The 17,407-nt window shown below is 41.9% G+C and overlaps 1 protein-coding gene across 2 annotated transcripts in view; it reads right to left on the bottom strand.

Moving 5' to 3' along the window:
• LOC105053504 (DNA polymerase delta small subunit) overlaps positions 1-16,820 on the bottom strand; it is a 66,481-nt gene extending 49,661 nt beyond the window's left edge. Inside the window, exons 1-5 of one of the 2 annotated variants that reach the window (XM_029267149.2) lie at positions 16,615-16,820; positions 16,358-16,487; positions 14,271-14,377; positions 14,043-14,169; positions 13,838-13,945 (exon numbers count right to left, since the gene is read on the bottom strand). In XM_029267149.2, coding sequence (XP_029122982.2) covers positions 13,838-13,945; positions 14,043-14,169; positions 14,271-14,377; positions 16,358-16,487; positions 16,615-16,686 — 544 coding nt within the window. In that variant the 5' untranslated portion in view covers positions 16,687-16,820. The remainder of the gene's footprint in view (positions 1-13,837; positions 13,946-14,042; positions 14,170-14,270; positions 14,378-16,357; positions 16,488-16,614) is intronic. The other variant, XM_010934694.4, reaches the window with a different exon arrangement.
• Between the last annotated feature and the right edge of the window lie 587 nt (positions 16,821-17,407).

The following is a 17,407-nucleotide window of genomic DNA, read 5'->3' as shown; positions in this document are numbered from 1 at the left end:
GTTCGGTCGAGTCTTCAGGTCGTCAACTTTGCTTTACTCAGGTTCGGCCTCCTCGGGGATGGTGCATTCTACTATGAAATCTGCCAATATTTGGGCCTTTATTGCCGGTCTAGGTTTGTAGTTGATGTCGAATTCTGTGAGCTCGATTGCCCATTTTGCCATTCTTCCAGAGGTATCAGCTCGGTGCAAAACCGCCTTGATCGGTTGATCGGTGAGTAGTGTCACCGTGTGCCCTTGAAAGTAAGGTCGGAGTCTCCGAGCTGCAATCAACAAGGCGTAGGTCAGTTTTTCTAATTTAGTATACCTGGTCTCGGCGTCCCTCAGCGCACGGCTAATGTAGTAAACCGGCCGCTGGACTTTCATTTCTTCTTTGACAAGGACGGCTGCGAGGGCTGTGGGAGAGACTGCCAGGTACAAAAATAATTCCTCCCCAGGTTCGGGCTTCGCCAGCAGTGGGGGTGAGCTAAGGTAGCCTTTTAATTCTTCGAATGCCCATTGGCATTCAGAGGTCCAACAGAAGTTCTTCGGCTGCTTGAGGGTTTGAAAGAAGGGCAAACATCGTTCGGCCGACCTCGCGACAAAGCGATTAAGGGCCGCAATCCTCCCCGTGAGGCACTGAACCTCCTTGATCGACCTTGGGGCGGTCATATTTTGGATGGCGCGAATCTTCTCCGGATTGGCCTCAATCCCGCGCCCTGATACCATGAAGCCCAGGAACTTTCCTGAGGTTACCCCAAAGGCGCATTTGGTCGGGTTCAGCTTCATTCTGTACTTTCGAAGAGCGCCAAAGGTTTCCTCGAGATCGGCGACATGATTTCCGGAAGACCTGCTTTTCACGAGCATATCGTCCACGTAAACCTCCATGTTTCGGCCGATCTGCTCCTTGAAGATTTTGTTCACCAGTCGCTGATAGGTTGCGCCCGCGTTCTTGAGGCCGAACGGCATAACCCTGTAGCAGTAGAGGCCGCGATTAGTGATAAAAGCTGTCTTTTCTTCATCTTCCGATGCCATTCTAATCTGGTTATAGCCGGAGAACGCGTCCATAAAAGTGAGAAGCTCATAGCCCGAGGTAGCGTCCACCAGTTGGTCGATCCTGGGAAGGGGGTAGCTGTCCTTTGGGCAAGCCTTATTCAGCTTTTTGAAGTCGATACACATCCTCCACTTGCCGTTTGCTTTCTTGACCAAGACGACATTGGAGATCCACTCAGGATAATTGACTTCCTTGATAAATCCGGCCTTGAGAAGCTTATCCACTTCCTCGGCTATTGCCTTCTGCCTCTCCGGGGCATGACTCCGGATTTTTTCTTTTGTCGGCCGATGTTTAGGGTCGACCGCCAGATGATGTTCCATGACTTCTGTATCGATCCCCGGCATATCCGCCGGGACCCATGCGAAAACGTCCGCATTTGTTCGGAGGAAATCCACAAGACGCGTCCGTACCTCCTCCCCCAGGTTGGAGCCAATTAATACCACATGCTCTGTGTTCCCATCATTCAGAGGGATTGGTATTAGATCTTCAATTGGTCCGCCCCTCTCTTCAGCGAGGTCATCGCGGGTATCCAATCCATCGACCGGGCAGGGGTCCGCCTGATCGCTTCTTTGCAAGGCAATGTTGTAGCAATGCCTGGCCAGTGCTTGGTCTCCCCAGACCTCTCCGATCCCCTGGTTGGTGGGGAACTTCAATTTCAAATGGTAGGTTGAAACAACAGCTCTGAGGGCATTGAGGCCGGGTCGGCCAAGAATCGCATTGTAGGCAGACGGCGCCTTTACCACCAGGAAATTCACCAGGGCTCTGGACTGCTTTGGATGCTGACCCCGGTCACAGTTAGGGCTATCATTCCCTCCGTCGGAACGGCATCACCGGTAAACCCTATCAAGGGGGAGCAAATCGGCCTTAGATTACCGCCAAGAGTGGCCATTCTTGAAAAGGCGTTGTAGAACAAGATGTCGGCCGAACTCCCGTTGTCGACGAGAATGCGACGGACGTCGTAATTTGCTATGTTCAAGGAAACTACGACCGCGTCGTCATGAGGGAATTGGACTCCCTGGGCGTCTTCTTCAGTGAAGGCTATGGGTTCTTCAACTTTTTGCCGCTTGAAGGATGCAGCTGATGTGCTGATTGCCTCCCGCCGGGATTCCCCCGAGATGACGTTGACGGAATCCGGAGGAGACCGGTCATCCGGCCACCCTTTGTCGGCGACCATAGCCGGAGGTAGTTGTGCAGAGACCTCATGAGAGGGCATCAGATGAGGGAAGGAGGATTGGGCGCCGGAAAAGATGGCCGGAAGCGGATCCGTTGAGCGCTCCTTCAAGAACAAGGGTGCTGCGAAGACACAGCCCCTTCCTCTAGCGCCAATCCTGTTGGTGCAAAAATCTGCTTGCGCCGGAGAAGCTGGAGTCGGGGAAGCCACGGTCGCCGTCGGGACCTGCAAGGGAAGTCTAAACCGGAGATGGGGTTGCTCCGGCAAGATCCTCCGACGCTCAAGTCAGTTCTCTGCCTCAACAAGAATGGAGTGCTCGAACGGAGAATTTAGCAGAGTTTTGAGATAAGAAAATGAGCTTAGAGAATAACGTATCTGGGTGGTCCCCCTTTTATAGGTGGAGGGGGCAACGGATTGATGGCGACGTTTGTAACCGTCTGGTAGTGGCCGCCCATAGTCAGGGGAATTTATTACGAAGAGTAGTGGGGTAGACTCGTGGCTATTGTCATAGCCTGCCACGTAGGGCCTGTTGCAGGTAGTGGAGCGGCGTCCGTTGCCGCTAGTTGTCAGCGAGTAGTGGGATCGTGCAGCACCTGCCGCAGGGAGCGGAGCAGAATCGTGGCCGTTTGGCACAGCCTGTCAGAAAGTAATGGGTCCGCCGCAGGGGATGATGGAGCCGCGCGGAATCCGCTACAGGAAGTGGAACAGGATCATGGTTGTTATTGTGATCTGCCAAGGGGCGCGGATCTGTTGATCGAGGCTCGGCAGCGGTAGGAGTCCGGCCTCTGTAGAAGTCCGGGAAGGGTCCTCCTTTCGGTTGGGGTTGTAGGTGGAGTCCGGCTCCCGTAGGAGTCCGGACGGAGCTTACCCGCAGTGGATACTGAAAGCGGAACCCGGCTCCCGTAGGAGTCCGGGCGGAGCACTCTGCAATCAAAGTTAGAGGTGAAGTCCGGCTCCCGTAGGAGTCCGGACGGAGCTTACCAGCAGTCCAAGTTAGAGGCGAAGTCCGGCTCCCGTAGGAGTCCGGACAGAGCTTACCAGCAATTCATACTGAGAGCGGAGCCCGGCTCTCGTAGGAGTCCGGGCGGAGCTGTGCAGCAGTTGATGTTGGAGGCGGAGCCCGGCTCCCGTAGGAGTCCGGACGGAGCTGTTCTGCTGTCGATGGCGGAGCCCGGCTCCCGTAGGAGTCCGGGCGGAGCTGTGCTGCAATCAAAGTTAGAGGTGAAGTCCGGCTCCCGTAGGAGTCCGGACGGAGCTTACCAGCAGTTCATACTGAAAGCGGAACCCGGCTCCCGTAGGAGTCCGGGCGGAGCACTCTGCAATCAAAGTTAGAGGTGAAGTCCGGCTCCCGTAGGAGTCCGGACGGAGCTTACCAGCAATCCAAGTTAGAGGCGAAGTCCGGCTCCCGTAGGAGTCCGGACGGAGCTTACCAGCAGTTCATACTGAGAGCGGAGCCCGGCTCTCGTAGGAGTCCGGGCGGAACTGTGCAGCAGTTGATGTCAGAGGTGGAGCCCGGCTCCCGTAGGAGTCCGGGCGGAGCTGTTCTGCTGTCGATAGCAGAGCCCGGCTCCCGTAGGAGTCCGGGCGGAGCTGTTCTGATGTCGATGGCGGAGCCCGGCTCCCGTAGGAGTCCGGGCGGAGCTGTTCTGATGTCGATTCCGCCGAGGATTTCGGCTGTGGGTATTTTATATCCAACACTATCCATAAGATTTTCATGAGGAATTAGCATCTCAACCCCACTAAAGAAATCAAGTAGGGTTTCTCACTTACCATAGGTAAGGGCTATGGTATCCGATAAAATAATGAGAGACATAACAAGACAGAAGACCTTATCTAGTTATGCATATCAAACATGAGTAGTCTGCTTATACTATTGTTCTTAATTCATATAGATTTAATTCTACATTATGACAACTTCACTCTCACTGCATGCATCATAAATGAAAATATATTGACTGGTCCAAACTATGTGGACTGATTGAGAAACTTGCAAATTAGATTTATACAGGAGGTCTCTTATGTTCTGAAAATTCCTGACCCTGGTTCGACCAATGAAGATGCTTCTGAAGAGGATCAAACTGCATATAAGATGTGACAATCAGACAACATGATTGTCAAATATATTATGTCGGCCTCGATGAGCAAAGAGTTACAGAGACAATATAATAATATGGATCCTCACTCCATAATCCTTAATCTTAAGGAATTATATGAAGAGCAGAGCTGGAAAGATAGCATCTTCAAAAGGAAGAAGGCAAATAATGTTCCTACAAACATTACCTATTATTATTGTGGCAAAATAGGATATTAAAAGAAAAATTGCAAGAATTATCTTGCAAATTTGAAGCAGGGTGCAAGTGTTGCACCGAAAGATGTATAGATGATACAGACCTATTTTTCATTGAGTACCTCAGACTCTGATACTTAGATACGGGATACCATCTGTAGTTCACATATCTGCAATTCATTACAGCAGCTACAGAATATCAGAGGGCTAAAAAAAGGTGATCTCGAGCTTTTCAGAGCAAGTGAGTCCATTAGCCTGCCCGTAGGAACCTATATGCTCAATTTGCCTTCGGGCTAGACTTTAAAATTAGAAGACTATTATTATATGTCTAAGGTCATTAGAAATATTATTTCAGTATCTTTGTTATTAAAACAAGGTTATGAAATAAAGTTAATGAGTAATGATTGCTCCATTTTCTTTTTTAATGAATACTATGGCAGTGGTTATATTGATAACAATCTTCTAATTCTTACACTCAATGAAAATGTTTTTCATATTGATAGAAATATGAAAAGAAAGAAAATGTGAATATCACATATCTCTGGCGTTACCGCCTTAGTCATATTAGTGAGTCAAGGATTAACAAATTGTACAAAAAAAAGTTCTTTAACCCATATAATTATGAATCATTAGGAACTTGTGAATCTTGTCTCATAGGTAAGATGACCAAGACTCCATTCTCTGAATATGGAAAGAAGGCAAGAGAGCTGTTAGCCCTTGTACATTCAGATATATGTGGGCTGATAACAACTCAGGTCAGAGGAGGATACTCCTACTTTATCACCTTGACAGATGATTTATCAACATTTGGATATGTATATCTTATGAAACATAAATCCGAAGTCTTTAATAAGTTTAAGAAGTATCAAAGTATGGTTGAGAAACAAACTAGAAAAAGTATCAAGGTTCTTCGATCTGATTGAGGAGAAAAATACTTATCCAGTAAATTTTTTGATCATCTTAAAGATAAAGGTATTCTTATTTAGACCCTTCCTTATACACCACAATTAAATGGTACAGCAGAAAGGAGAAATCGCATTCTATTAGATATGATGCGGTCCATGATGTGCTTCATCGATCTTCCAATATCATTTTGGGGATATGCCCTAGAAACAGCCGCATACATATTGAACAAGATGCCTTCAAAGTCTATTGCTAGTACTCCATATAAGATATAAAAAGAAAGGAAGTCGAATCTTAAACATCTTAAGATTTAGGGCTATCCTGCTTATGTCAAAAATATTTTTGAGCATAAGCTAAATGCTAGATCAAACAAGTGTAAGTTTGTAGGATATCCTAAGAAAACTAAAGAATACTACTTCTACGATCCTACTGAACAAAAAATATTAGTTAGTAGGCATGCTACTTTTTTGGAAAAAAAATTCATCCAAAAAGGAGGCAGTGGCAGGAATGTTAAACTCGAAGGAGTTCAGGACATACAAACTATTCCAGAAATACCTGTAGTTAGACCACAAGGAGTCCTGAACCAGAAGTATCCAAGGATAAGGTACATCCACAATACACACCTCTTCGAAGGTCAGATAGAGTGCGACAGGCATCTTTGAGATATGGATTTGTCATTGAGAATGACAATGAGATCAACATCATTGAGGATGATGATCCACTATCCTATTCGGAAGCTGTCATGAGTAGACTCTGACAAATGGCTGGATGCCATGAAATCCGAGATGGACTCAATGTATATCAATCAAGTGTAAATTTTGGTTGATGCGCCTAAGGGTGTGACCCCAATAGGATGCAAGTGGGTCTTCAAGAAGATCGGAGCATATGGCCAAATAGAAACCTACAAAACTAGGTTGGTGATGAAGGGTTTCGAGCAAAGACAGGAATTGACTATGATGAAACTTTTTCATCAGTGGCCATGCTCAAGTCCATTCGGATTTTACTTGCTATAGCTACATACTACGACCATGAGATTTGGCAGATGGATGTCAAGATTGCTTTCCTCAACAGTAATCTTAAGGAAGAGGTCTATATGACTCAGCCAAAGAGATTTGTCTCAAGTGGGAGAGCAAATCAAGTATGCAAGCTAAAAAAATCAATCTATGGATTGAAGCAAGCTTCGAAGAGTTGGAACATCCATTTTGATATAACAGTCAAAGAATTTGACTTTATCAAAAACATGGATGAGCCTTGTGTGTATAAAAAGACAAATGGGAGTGCTGTTGTCTTCTTAGTTTTGTATGTCGATGACATACTACTCATTGGGAATGATATCCTAATGCTGCAATCGAACAAGACTTGACTATCAAATAAATTTTTCATAAAAGACTTGGGTAAGCATCCCATATACTGGGTATAAAGATCTACAAAGATGCATCTAAAAGGATGCTAGGCTTGTTCCAGTCTCAGTATATCGATCTTGCGTTGAAAAGGTTCAACATGGAGGCAAATAAAAAAGGTTATTTATCTGTAAGACATGGCATACGTCTCTTCAAGAAAATGTGTCCTAAGACACCAGAGGAGAGGAAAAGAATGAGTGAAATCCCTTATGCTTTGACTGTGGGATCGATCATGTATGCCATGTATGTGCTAAGCCTGATATAGCTTATGCTTTAAGCATAGCTAGCAAGTTTCAGGCTGATTCAAAGAAGGATCATTGGAAAACTGTGAAAAATATTCTTAAGTATGTGAGGAGGACTAAAGATGTTTTTCTTATATATGGAGATGGATCAGAGTTAAAACTAGAGGATATACTAATTCTAATTTTTAATTTGATCCAGATGATAGCAAGTCAATATCAGGATATGTGTTTACCCTAAATGGTGAAGTAATGAGTTAGAAGAGTTCCAAGCAACAGACTGTAGCTGACTCAACCACCGAGGCAGAATACATTGCTACTAGTAAAGCCGTTAAGAAAGCTGTCTGGATGAAGAAGTTCATCACTGAATTAAGAGTGGTTCCTGAGATTAAAGGACCAGTACCACTCTATTGTGATAACATTGGTGCTGCTATTCAAGCAAAGAAATCTATATCTCATCAAAAATCCAAGCACATCTTCAGACACTTGCATCTCGTTTAAAAAATTATTAAGAGACAAGATGTTGTCTGAGAACGAGTTGATACTAAGAACAATATAAGATCCAATCACTAAGGCCACACCACTACAGCTATTTGATCGCCATCTCGATAGTATGAGATTGAGATACAAAGATGAATGGCTTTAGTACAAGTAGAAGATTGAAAGAAGAGTGCCCCACAAGTCAATCGCATGAGTGATGTGATGAAACTTTTCTTTATAAACTTCCAACTCATGTAATGACATTATTCATTTGATAATAAAATGAGGCACTGATTCATCGTTGTAGCTGCATCTTATTGTGTATAAGATTATAATGAACCCCATAGATTAGAGCAATGATTTTAGGATCATGAAGAGTTCATGCCTATGAAACCTAAAATCCTATAACCTTAATCCTAAACATTCCTGATCGTAAGAATATTGAGTCGGAGATCAATATTCCGGATAGAATGACACATCCTATGTATACTCGATGGAGAGGATAGCTGATTTCACAAGTTACTTATTTGAGACACTAATACAAGAATGTGGGTGCTCATTAGGGAATAAATTCACTAAATTGACTCGCCAATAGAGAACATTTTATGGAGCCTTATTTGCATGTCAAAAGATGGTTCTCTAAGTGAAAGTTGTGCAAGTGATCTTTAGACCTGAGATCACCATGAAATATTGTGCACATGAATCCATATTTTGGTTGATTCCTATACATGGCATAAAAGCATATACCGAATATTCTGGATATGGTGGAATGTGTATGGAAGTTGTGAGTCGATCAACAAGAAATCCATCACTTCTAGCAAAAGGAGATGACATCCTATGCATTCTCATCTCTAGATGACTCAAAAAAATTTTGGCTAAAGCAGGATGAAGATTAGAAAGAGTTTTTAATGCTTCATCATCAAAGTCATCGTTGACCAATGGAGAATTAATAAGAATGTGTTTGAATTTGATATGATTCCATATTCATGAACATATTCGAGATGCGGAATGATCAAAGAATTGAATTGCACGGTAACTTACCACTGAAGGGTATATTTAATATTTTCACCAAATTCCACATCTTTTGGGTAGTCATGATACGTTGCTAGATGTCAATCTTAACTTGTAGGTTTGATCGAATTAAAAAATTTAATTCGATTCCAAATTAGAAAGGATTCTAATTGCTAAACTCGAGTTAGCACAGTTTGGACCTTAATCGATTCGAAAGGATTCTAATCAAATTAGGTCAACTTACATCCGGACTTGCTGCTAACTAGATGTGGAACCCAATGGATCAAACACATAAGAAAATTAGCTAAGGACTCATTTGATATGGTTGATTGGAATTATGGATCCAATCGGATAGCCGGTAAGCATGCTAGCACATGTGGCTAACCCTAGCTCCTTAAGAGATCATATTTGATCTCAAACCTTACTTTTTGGCTAACCTAATTTGATAAGAACCTGGATTAGATCAAGCCACTTGGAGGCAGCCCAAAATGGGGCACCTAAAGCTCTTATCCACGTTTTGGAACCAAGAGGCCAAGTGGTTATGGACTCTTGGCGCTAATTGTGAAGGGGCGCACGCCCACTTCATTTTTAGCATGCAGAGGACCAAAGTCCTACTTTGGATCTCTGATCCTTAGGACGTAGAGATCAGCCATTGAACTTCCTCGGCACATTTTTTAAAGTGTGAAAACTCCTTCTGAATGGGCATGAGACACTCAAAAAAAAAAACATGGCGTGCGTGGGTGATAAGTCTTCACGCAAAGAGTCGCGTGAAGAGTCCTGCTTCAAGCAGAAGGGGGCAGCACTTATCTGTTGATCTAATTATCTGTCACCAAATTTAAATGCCCTTGCCACATGACGAATGAGGGCTTATCATATTTGTGAAGGGACGCCAAAAGCATCTTTTTATTCATGGCGTATGCGTGGGAGAAGAAATCGTCGTATCTGAAACCAGATAAGTCCTTCTGTTTGAAGGAACTCTGGTTATCTGATACGATGATTAATTTGGGATGTGACTTCTTGATTGGCGCCCCCTCTGGTTCTATAAATAGGGAGCGGCAAATAGAGTTGGTCATTAAATTCTTACAACCCTATCCACTCTCTCTCCCTCTCTTACAATCCTAGGTCTTAGGACAAGGTCCTATTTTCAATAGTTCTAAGGGTTTGAGAGGTCCTAAAGAAGGAGATCAAGGCCAGAAGGAAGTTCTGAGAGGTCCAAACTCAGATCTGGAGGAGGGTCTGATTAGTTGGAGACTGGTCGAGTTCTAAGAGTTAGAACTCTTGAAGCAAGATGAAAAAGGAGCACTGTCCTTGGATTGATTCCTGTGTGGATCACCGTTGGAGAGCGAATACTTGGACGCCTAGTAAAAATAATTCTTCACCAAATCAGAATTCAAAAAATATGCTTCCTAATATTTTTTGTATATTCATGCTTTGATTGCTATTATCAAAGGTTCCTGGGTTCTTGAATTTCGATGCGTTAGGTGTTTTGAATGAAAAATTTTAAACACCTGGGCCTTCCACTGTGCCACCGGAACCCAACAGTGAATCTATCTTTTTTCCCCATATATGGATAATTTTCTCCTTTTTTTTGACTTTTTTTAAGCTCTCTCTTCCATATGCACCCACGCTGTCCTCTCCAGTTGCCTTGGAGGAGGAAAAAAAACTCTCATGACACCTTTAGTCACCTATACTCCTCAACATATTAGACTTTTCGCACCAAAGAATGATTCCCCCTTCTTTGTGCAAATCCACCGTTGGGTGGCGCAATTAATGCTTTAAGAGCTGTGCAGCTAATGGAGGGTGTTTGGAATGCTTTGAAAATGATGCAATCCAAACTCTGAAGTAAACTCCCGCAATGCGCTGCCACATGGACTCCACTATCCACCAATGACCAAGAACCGAGGCGATGTGCGATCGATTGGCTCAGGAGACAGAGGAAAGGGACTCCACCCTCCCCCCCCTCTTGGCCCACGGCTCCATGGTGGCCTCTGCTCGTGGGAAAATCAAAATGCCTCCCTCCTCCCTCCCAAGCGATCTCCCTCCTAGCATGCTCTACTAGTGGGAAAATCAAAAGGAACTAAAGTCCATGCTCCCTCTCAACGACAATGTCAATGCCAACACATCAGTGGAAGGTCAGTACTCTATCCTTCTTCCACCCGGCGACCAATCAGCCACCAAAGCATCATCTAGAAAGAAAATTTAGGGCACACCCTGACCGAAATAGCCGTATCGATGCGTGATCCAGCTGGAATGAAGGCAGGACAGCCGAAATGGAGGCCGAAAGTAGTTTTGGGGTCCCATACCCATATCAAGTGCCAAGATCTCGATGAAAAGGGACGGGGACAGCCCCATCCCACCAGGACTTCAATCGTCAATCTATACAACTCTTTGTTTCAATGGAACAAAATAACAAGGTAAATAGAATTTGAAAACTTCTAATATCATATAAATTATTGAAACACAACTTTATCTCCATGTAACTAGGCATGCAACTTAGGTTGGTCAGCCATAGTTCAGACCAAAGACTAGAGAAACCAATAAATGTCAACCCAATGTCAAATAAAGTGAAGTTCAAGCCTAAATTCTAGGCAACCAAACTCCACTTCTACACTGAGGTTACTAAACCCAAGAAAAAACCAAAAACTAATGCATATTTCTATCATAGGACTACCAATCTAGACAACATAAAACATGCCCAAATCAAATTGTAGATCTTAGAAGAAAATCTTCTTTAGATACAATCCAAACTAGCATGATTTTATCCAAGATAAAGTTTGCATTAGCTGAAGTATGGAAGCAAGTTAGACTTGGTTCTAGATCAGGCTAGGGTGGGGCATGTTGTTGGCTCAGTTAAGTCTAGAGTGGTCCTCAACCTGAACAAACATGCTCAAGTTGTTTTCTTAATGCATAGGAAAATATAAGATGTTAAATGTGAAAACCTCCCAAAAAATGGCTTTAACAGTTCACTGCATATTAATAGAATAAAACACACCGCATTGGTCCACACGAAAACATAGTCATGGCTATGGAACACCACATACATATTTAAAAAATAAAACACATAACCACATATATGTATACATACATATGCACTTATGCATATTAAAAATTGTATCTTATTATCATACTCTCTCAAGTACATTCGCATGCAGCATCAATATTATGCTACCCTGAGATAAAGAAAGTGCCATATCCCTGCCATGACAAGCCCGACATTTTCCATTGCTAGCTTCTTCTATCAAGACTTTTTTATGTGAGAACAAAGGACATCTCCAATGACACAAAGGACTAACAGGAAACCCATACTCATCCAGTCATGTATTGACAAAAAAGCATGTTCTAGAATCCAATGGAGAAAATATCTGCATGATTCTTATAAGATAGCTTTTCCCCAACAGGAGGCTTTCTTTAAGCTGTCCAAAATCTATCAGAAGATTAGAAGCCTTAATTCATATGACTGATCCCAAACATAACTTTTTATTCCTTCATACTATATATCCAAGAAGATTACCCAATATTTATTCTTTACAAATATTTCATTATTTCAGATTAAAAACTAATAGCATATTAAGCATCCTAATTTCAGAGAGACCATATGCTATCTGATATGTGCAACTTAAAGCTGGTTTAGTTTTCATGAAACAAAGAATTGTTACATTTACGTATTAAGCACTTTTAATCTCTTAGGCAAAATCTGACAAGACCTAGTAAGTTAGCAGTAGAGTTGGCTGACAGCATTTTCTTACAGAAGGAAAAATCAAGATATTTCAACTAAAATCTCTTGCAGAAAATTATGGGTATTTAACCACCGAGAAAAAATATATGATCCCATCAACAGTAACAGAATGAACATTTCCATAGCATCATGCTGAATTATTGGAAAATTCACCTGTATGAAAACAATATTACCAAATTTGATGTCTGATGCAGTTAACCTGTTGGGAATGAATCTCTAATCCCAAAGCAGTGCAGACATGCGAAATAGGAATTTCCGGGGACTCAATCTGACTTAAACAACGGGTGGATCATTACCAAACTTAATATCCAAGATTTAGGGTATAGAGAAAAGGGATACATTTCATTGATGACAGTGAAAACTCAAAGTGGAAGCTTCTTGCTTTTTCCAATGAACTATAAGTTGTTATTAACTTGACAACAAAGGTTTGAGAGCTCGTGGTGCAAAATTATAGGAGATGTAATTGGACCCGAAAAGAGGATCTGAAACTTTTGTAGAAGGTTCAAGGAAAAAAGTCATCATTTCATCTAGATAGGGCTTGTGGTGCAAAATTATAGGATAGATTGATTGGTTGATTGATGGAGATAAGTTTTTATTAACTTGACGATGAAGGTTGGAGAGCTTGTGGAGCTAAACTATAGGAGATGTAAGTGGACCTAAAAGGAGGATATGAAATGTTCTGCAGAAGGTTCAAGCAAAAAAAGGTCTTCAATTCTGTCTAGATAGATGGAGCTAGTGGTCCAAGCTGAAATATTTTATAGAAGTTTCAAGGGAAAAAAAAAACTTCAATTCTATCTAGATAGATAGGGTTTGTGGTGCAAAATTACAGGAGATGTAGAAGAATTCATGGATGGATGGACCTAGATAGATAGAGCTTGTGGTGCAATATTATAGGAGGGATGTGGATGGATGGATGGAAGAGAGGGGGGGGGGGGGGGGAGAGAGAGAGAGAGAGAGAGAGAGAGAGAGACGAGTGTAAAGAGACTAAGCAAGAAAGATAGCAGCAGATAGGCTTGTAAGCCACCCTACAGACTTCAGAAATTAGCAAATGCATCTGACATCCCAACAAGAGGTACTCCTGGATGCAGAATATCCTCAAAACTAATTCTCAAATCAATCATGACAAAAATCAAAAGTAAAGAACACCTTAAAATCAATCCTAGAATTGCATGAACAATGAAACTAAAAGTCCCACTTAAAAAGAGTTCCAAGATAAAGGAAAATCACTCACTTAGTCCTAACTAGTCAGGAAGTCTATTTTAAGAGCAAATTTTATTGCAAGTACAAGTGCTTTTTCAGTATGATTTCTAAAATTCCCACATTGAGTAGGAAATCATAAGGAAATAAAAAAAGTAGTATAATATCTATATTGCTCCTTTTTCTTCTAGAAACAATTAAATGAGGAAAAGCCAATGGCAAGCACCAAAGGGGAAAAAAAGATCACTTTCTACAATCAACTACAATCCCATAGTCATAAAATTGCAACATGAAGGACCAATATTCCCAAAAAGAATAGCAGTTAAATTATGAAATAATATTTAGCATAGTCATTTTTTATATTAAATGAATTTAAACAATACTTAAGCCAGGAGGTAGCTCAATTTGGGGTGGTAGACCGGCTTCCAAAACATCTTGAACAAAAAAATCACCATCACTTGTTTCTTTTCCATGAAGGGCCACTACAATCCCTGCTAGAGAGAAATAAAATCATTTTTTTAAATGAAGTAGTTGAGCAACCTGGGGTTATTTAATACCATTTTAAACACAAGTTTACAACGTGAAAACCTGTCACATAAACGGAAGGGGCAAGGAAAGTTCCTGCAAGTTTAACCCTTCCACTCTCATCTTCCAAAATAAGATGATCATCAGGATGCATAAAATTATGAGGTTTGACAAGTGGAACCACAGACCTCTGCATATAATAAAACATATTAAAAATGTTGACCTCTATAAATCAAATGATAAGCTTTAGACATTACCAAGACAGTGATGATGATTTGAAGATAATAATACCTCCTTAGAGTACTCATCAAGAATAGAGGACTTGAGCTTCATATGCTTGTACATAGTTCCAATTATAATGCACTCTTTGCCTTCTTCAAGTCCTAAAACAGTATGAACTGCAAACAAAGAAAGGTCAAGAAAGTAACATCATAGAAGGGTTCAGAAGGTACTGTCTTGCCTTCTAAAACTGAAGATAGTCTAGAAATAATTCTGAGTGAGGCATTAGAGGGGGCGGAGGATGGGGTGTTGAAACTACTCTCTTGATCCTTTCCTCATAGGACAGCCTAACTGTACTGGCTTTATTTAAAAATAAAGCAGTTCTTTTTCCTGCAATAGATCTTGTGGTGGAAACAAGACTAAAACAATTTACTGATCTTCTCAACCTAAGAACATGCACCACCACCAAGTTGAACTCAAAAGATTCAAAACAACCTGAAGACATGATAAAAGTCCTAAATATGTTGGTTCTTATTGGATATAAAGTACTTTGCAATCATAAATTACCACCATAAATAAGGATGTCTCTTAAGGCTGGCATACAACATGAACAATGGCAGGTGAAAATGTTGATCTCATGAATTGCTGAGCCATGCCGAACAGGCCGGTTCAGGACAAACTGAATCAAACCAGTTGGTTACCAGCACAAATCAGGACCTCTTTCTGGAACATTGATTCCCTCAGTTCGCCAAAAACTCCTCTCAAATCAAAGTCTCTTCACAACTCCACTTGCTTTGAAACTCCTTCGGCTCCTCCGCCTCCTCCTCCAGCCTCTCTCCCTCTCAAATAGAAGCCTCTTCATGACTGCACATGCTTCAAAACTCCTCCAATCCCTTCACAGATGAGTCCCTTCTCCCTCTCTCTCTCCACCCCCTCTCTCCTCCTCCCTCTCCTTCTTCCTCTCCCCACTCTCTCTCTCCCTCCCTCTCCTTCTTCTTCTTTGGGCCTCTCCCTTTCCCTCCCCTAGTTCTAGTACACCATAGCACAATACAATATGAACCGATATCGTACTGTATCGGTTGCCAGCTAGCATGCCTACCAGTCTGGTTCTACCATCCTTTGTTGATCTCCAACACTCATACTTCCAACGCACAAAATGCTACCTCTCTACCTTTTTAAATGAAAACACACCAGACACAGCAATAAAGCATAAGCAAGGAAAAGGAAATCCTACTATAAGGTTCATGCAAGGAGATATGACATCCACCAATTTATCCATTAATATTACATACTCCTGAATTTTAAGAAGCTTGAGCATCAAATTAAGGATGGAATTTGAAACAGCAGCCTAAGACAAGAACAAGGCTACTTAGTAAGGCTGAAATAACATAAGTGAGCTTCCTTGTGAGATGACATTTTTATTTTCAACGCCACCAAACTTACCTATATCTTCTATTGGCATCTCAGAAAACATGCGTTGGCCATACTTCATCATCTCAACATTCTCAAAGACAGACTGTCATTACGGTGTGAGAATTAAACCCTCTTACTGCATGATTCAGAAAATGCTTGCCCACAACCCATGTGCCTACAATTAAAAATTTTAGCCATGCTTATCTCATTCCTACAAGGCAATTTTATAAAGTCAGATTTTCTCAAAATACTACAAGATAAAGGTCATATACCTGTCATATTCCTGTGTACCTAACTTTTTAGGACCATGAAAATGTTAACACGAAGAATATGCAATCTAAGATTGAAGTTCGGCTAGAATTTCTAAACCAGTCCACCAACTTTGGGCACTTCGGGATCCTTCTCACAAACAGAAGTAAAAAGTAAAAATGAAGAAAGAGATTTATCAAATGGATTTCACTCAAAAAAGATGAAGGATTAGAAGGTTGGAAATCTACAACCAGACTCGTAGGCCTTTCCACAAACCCAATTAGTCTTATTGAATGGATTTCACTCAAAAGAAGTATCTACACACCGAATCACGGATTTAGAGCAAGAGAACCCTAGGTTTCTAGGGTTTCCATACAGATACAAGCAAGACAGAACAGATTCAAAGACTACAGCCATCAAGTAACACTAAATAAAGATCCTCAGAAACCTGCAAGAAATCAAAACGAAGCGAGCAATCAATAGGAGGCAGGAATTACCAGGGAGGTGAGGCTTCCACTTGGGGACAAGGGAGTTGAGGAGATTCCTCATGTGATGGAGGCGAGTGAAGTAGATCTGGCTGTACTGCTGCCCTCTATACCTCTCTCCATGGATCACATACCTTTCGTCCTGGGATCAATAGAAAGGAGTGGAAAGAGATCAAGGAAGAGGGAAAAGAAGGGAAAAGTTGTGAAATCTCTACACAGTGGAAGAGGATAGACAGAATCAGGGAAGGGAGGAAAAGAAGAGAAGATACCAGGTTTTGATAGACGGCCTGCTTCCTCTCGAAGAGCTTCGGGCTTCCGTCTCCCATCTCTGCGTCTTTCATGGCGGGAAAAGATGTGGATTTTGGAATTCTTTCCCGTCCGCCTTCGGCTCAGGGACGAACTTACACTCGGCGGAGTTAGAGCGGCCCTGCTCAGATTCGGATCCGTCCGACTTGGATGGTGCAATGCCCGCTCTGCCCTGAATGGATGCTGCACGATTTAGCTGATCAAGACAAGAAGCAAAAAAAAAAAAAGGCTAAGGGGGCAGAGAAAAAGACTCCACGGACTCGTTTGGCTCATGGGAAGTGGAGGGAGAAGGGAATTTTTGCAAAATGGAGAGGGGTTCGAGTCCTAAGAAAAGAAAGAATGGAAAAATCAAGAAGACATTTTTCACGCGAAAATTCATTAAAATGTTGAGTTTTGAAATTTTTCATGAAATAAAAATTAATAATTTTTTTCAAAAATATTTTTTTTAATTTATGATAAAAATTTTATAAAATATTAATGGATGGATAGTTATGATAATGATAATTTTGTAAATATATGATTGTGCAGCATACAAATTCTCGAAATACCATTTATTGCTGCTGAAAATAGGTCACGGTCGGAATGTTGGAGCGGTGGCGCATCTTTTCAAAAAGAAAATCTGCAAGCAAATCCTAACCCGAATTAACTATGATAGGAACCCTCCGACACTCAAGTCAGATAACAGAAGAAACAAGTGAGGAAAAGTATAGAGATTATTTCGCACGTACCTTAGGGGATCTCCTGGAGGTCCTTTTG

The sequence above is a fragment of the Elaeis guineensis genome, chromosome 11, assembly GCF_000442705.2.
Source record: "Elaeis guineensis isolate ETL-2024a chromosome 11, EG11, whole genome shotgun sequence".
In the NCBI taxonomy this organism is placed as follows: Eukaryota; Viridiplantae; Streptophyta; class Magnoliopsida; order Arecales; family Arecaceae; genus Elaeis; species Elaeis guineensis.
This window is presented reverse-complemented; position numbering and strand designations above follow the sequence as displayed.